Source organism: Nannochloropsis gaditana, assembly GCF_000240725.1.
Source record: "Nannochloropsis gaditana CCMP526 unplaced genomic scaffold scaffold087, whole genome shotgun sequence".
Taxonomy (NCBI): Eukaryota; class Eustigmatophyceae; order Eustigmatales; family Monodopsidaceae; genus Microchloropsis; species Microchloropsis gaditana.
In genome coordinates this window covers 23,304-25,370 of record NW_005803866.1, presented here as the reverse complement: position 1 = coordinate 25,370, position 2,067 = coordinate 23,304, and the positions used below count along the sequence as shown (strand labels likewise).

The 2,067-nt window shown below is 51.3% G+C and overlaps 1 protein-coding gene across 1 annotated transcript; it reads right to left on the bottom strand.

Annotated features, from left to right (window-relative positions):
• Positions 1 to 41: 41 nt before the first annotated feature.
• Positions 42 to 604, bottom strand: NGA_0555700 (amidase; the record flags this gene model as incomplete). The annotated part of the gene is made up of 3 exons (XM_005855842.1): positions 479 to 604; positions 283 to 353; positions 42 to 135 (listed from the first exon to the last, which is right to left on the bottom strand). Coding segments are annotated over exons 1-3 (255 nt in total), but the record flags the coding sequence as incomplete, so codon positions are not given.
• Between the last annotated feature and the right edge of the window lie 1,463 nt (positions 605 to 2,067).

Genomic DNA, 2,067 nt, shown 5'->3' with positions numbered 1-2,067 from the left:
TGCATGAAGACAAGGTATCAAATCTTTGTACGAAGGACGTAGGAGGTCCTGGGGGAGGAGGCCAGGCGACGCGCGTGCTCGCGGGCGCGCGCAGGGCACAGGACGGGAGTGGCGTTCACGGCATCGTCCGTGGCGCTGGAGCCATGGCGGGGGTACAGGATGTGGGGAAGGGACCCTTGTGGAAAACGATTTTTTTTCAAATGACCTCTTCTTTGCTATCTAGGGTTTGATGGCAACCTACTCAATCTAGCCCGATCTCCTTCATTTCTCTTGTTACCCTACCGGATCCGCGCCTCCGCCACATGCACCAGCTCCAAAGGTGTCACGTGCCCGTCTCGAAGAGCTTCGATCACCTACAAACACACAGATATGTAAATTTTGGATGATATGGAAGCAACAGAGCAGTCGAGTGTCAGAGACTTCTTGAGAGGGCAAGCGAGATGGTCCACACATCCTTTTCTTGTCATATCTATATTACCTCCACGGCGGTCTTTCCCCACCACGTCCCCTTGCTCGTGGCTGATAAGGGATACGCTGCTTGTACGGTGCTTGGCTTAGCTTCATCCATGCTGTCTTCGTAGAAACGAAACAGTCCCTTTCGATCCTGCAGGGACAGAGGAACGATTGTAATTTAGGACCACATGGCAAAGCACGGCGTACCCACAATCTCTAGGTACGTGTAATGACATAATCTACTGCTAGAGAATCAAGAAAGTGTGGGAGGCAATCTGCTTGAACAGTAGTGAGTTTTGGCCTGGAGCACCATATAGACGACAAGCACAGGAGGTTAAAACAGGATCTGGTCCCTAATTCCGACTATCTAACGTCCAAAGCCGATCATCAAAGCTTCTTGATTTTTGTACACCTACACCACTGTTCATCATTATGTGGTAGTGGTGCTCAAATGCAGCTTTGTGTTTTTAGTTGCTCGAAAAAGCGTTCGTTAGCATCCGCTAGCGCCAGGCGTTATGACACCTTGCCCCAAGCAATTCAACTCCCACATTTATACCACTTTGGTTTCCTAAAAGACGGAGGACAACGACCGACGACTCAAATGGATCACTTCAAGTGCACGTGCTTGCTTTGCGAACGATGGAGAGGACTCCAGTCTCATTCTGGTGCATTTTGAAGGCACCTCGCCTAATCGCTGGCTAGCTCGCTCTGGGCTTGTTGAAAGGACTTGGGCGATGCTGATCAGACAAATGGTTCTGGCACAAAGTCCCAAAAGCGACGACCTCAAAAGATGGTTAGAAATGGGATCAATTTTCCTAGTTTTGAAAATTTATTAGCAAAAGGGTTTTGCAAGATTTTTCCGGTCGGTGGCATTTCGTTGACACACAGGTCCGGTCCCCTTGTGTTGCGGCCCAGGTCACAAAAGAGGCAATTGTGTTAAGTTTATGGTCGCTGTTAGTCAATCTTTTCCAACTCCTTTTTTCCTAACACACGTTGTCTTTTTTTCCTCCATTGTAGGCGAAAACAGCATGCCCCTTCCAATTCGTATACTCTACTCCATACAAGACCCGTCTTCTGTTTACGCCACCTCTGCTTGCGGCGTAGACGAGGACGATGTCGAGAGCTCGTCATTCATCCCCTGTTGCTTTGAAATGAATATGCCATCCTCCGGACTCTTAAAAGCCCACGACATATTGGCGGCGTTTCCTCCTGCGGGGGTGGCTGCAGAGGTGGGGAGATAGAAGAGCGACGGGAATGTGGGGAGGGAATGGGGCGTGCTCCGATCATCCTCCCCTTTGCAGAAATTGAGCAGTCACACCATGCTCGTTAAAATTTCCTGGTGCATGCCTGTGCGAGCACGATTCCTCCGTCGAGCACGTGCGTGTCTCGGAGTGGCGTTATGGCGCATGCATCGTAAAAGCGAGGGCCGGATCCCGCCCTGTTTTTCCCACTCCCTCCCTGCGTTTTTACCCTTTCGCCCCTTCTTCTCCCTCTTTTCCCTGCTCCACGGTAGGTTTTGGGAGAGCCTTTGGGTGGGTGGCAGCTCGTCGCGCTCTCGGCGGACAGAAAGCGGCGGATCGATCTGGCCCATCCCGCGACTTTAGTGCCCGTGGA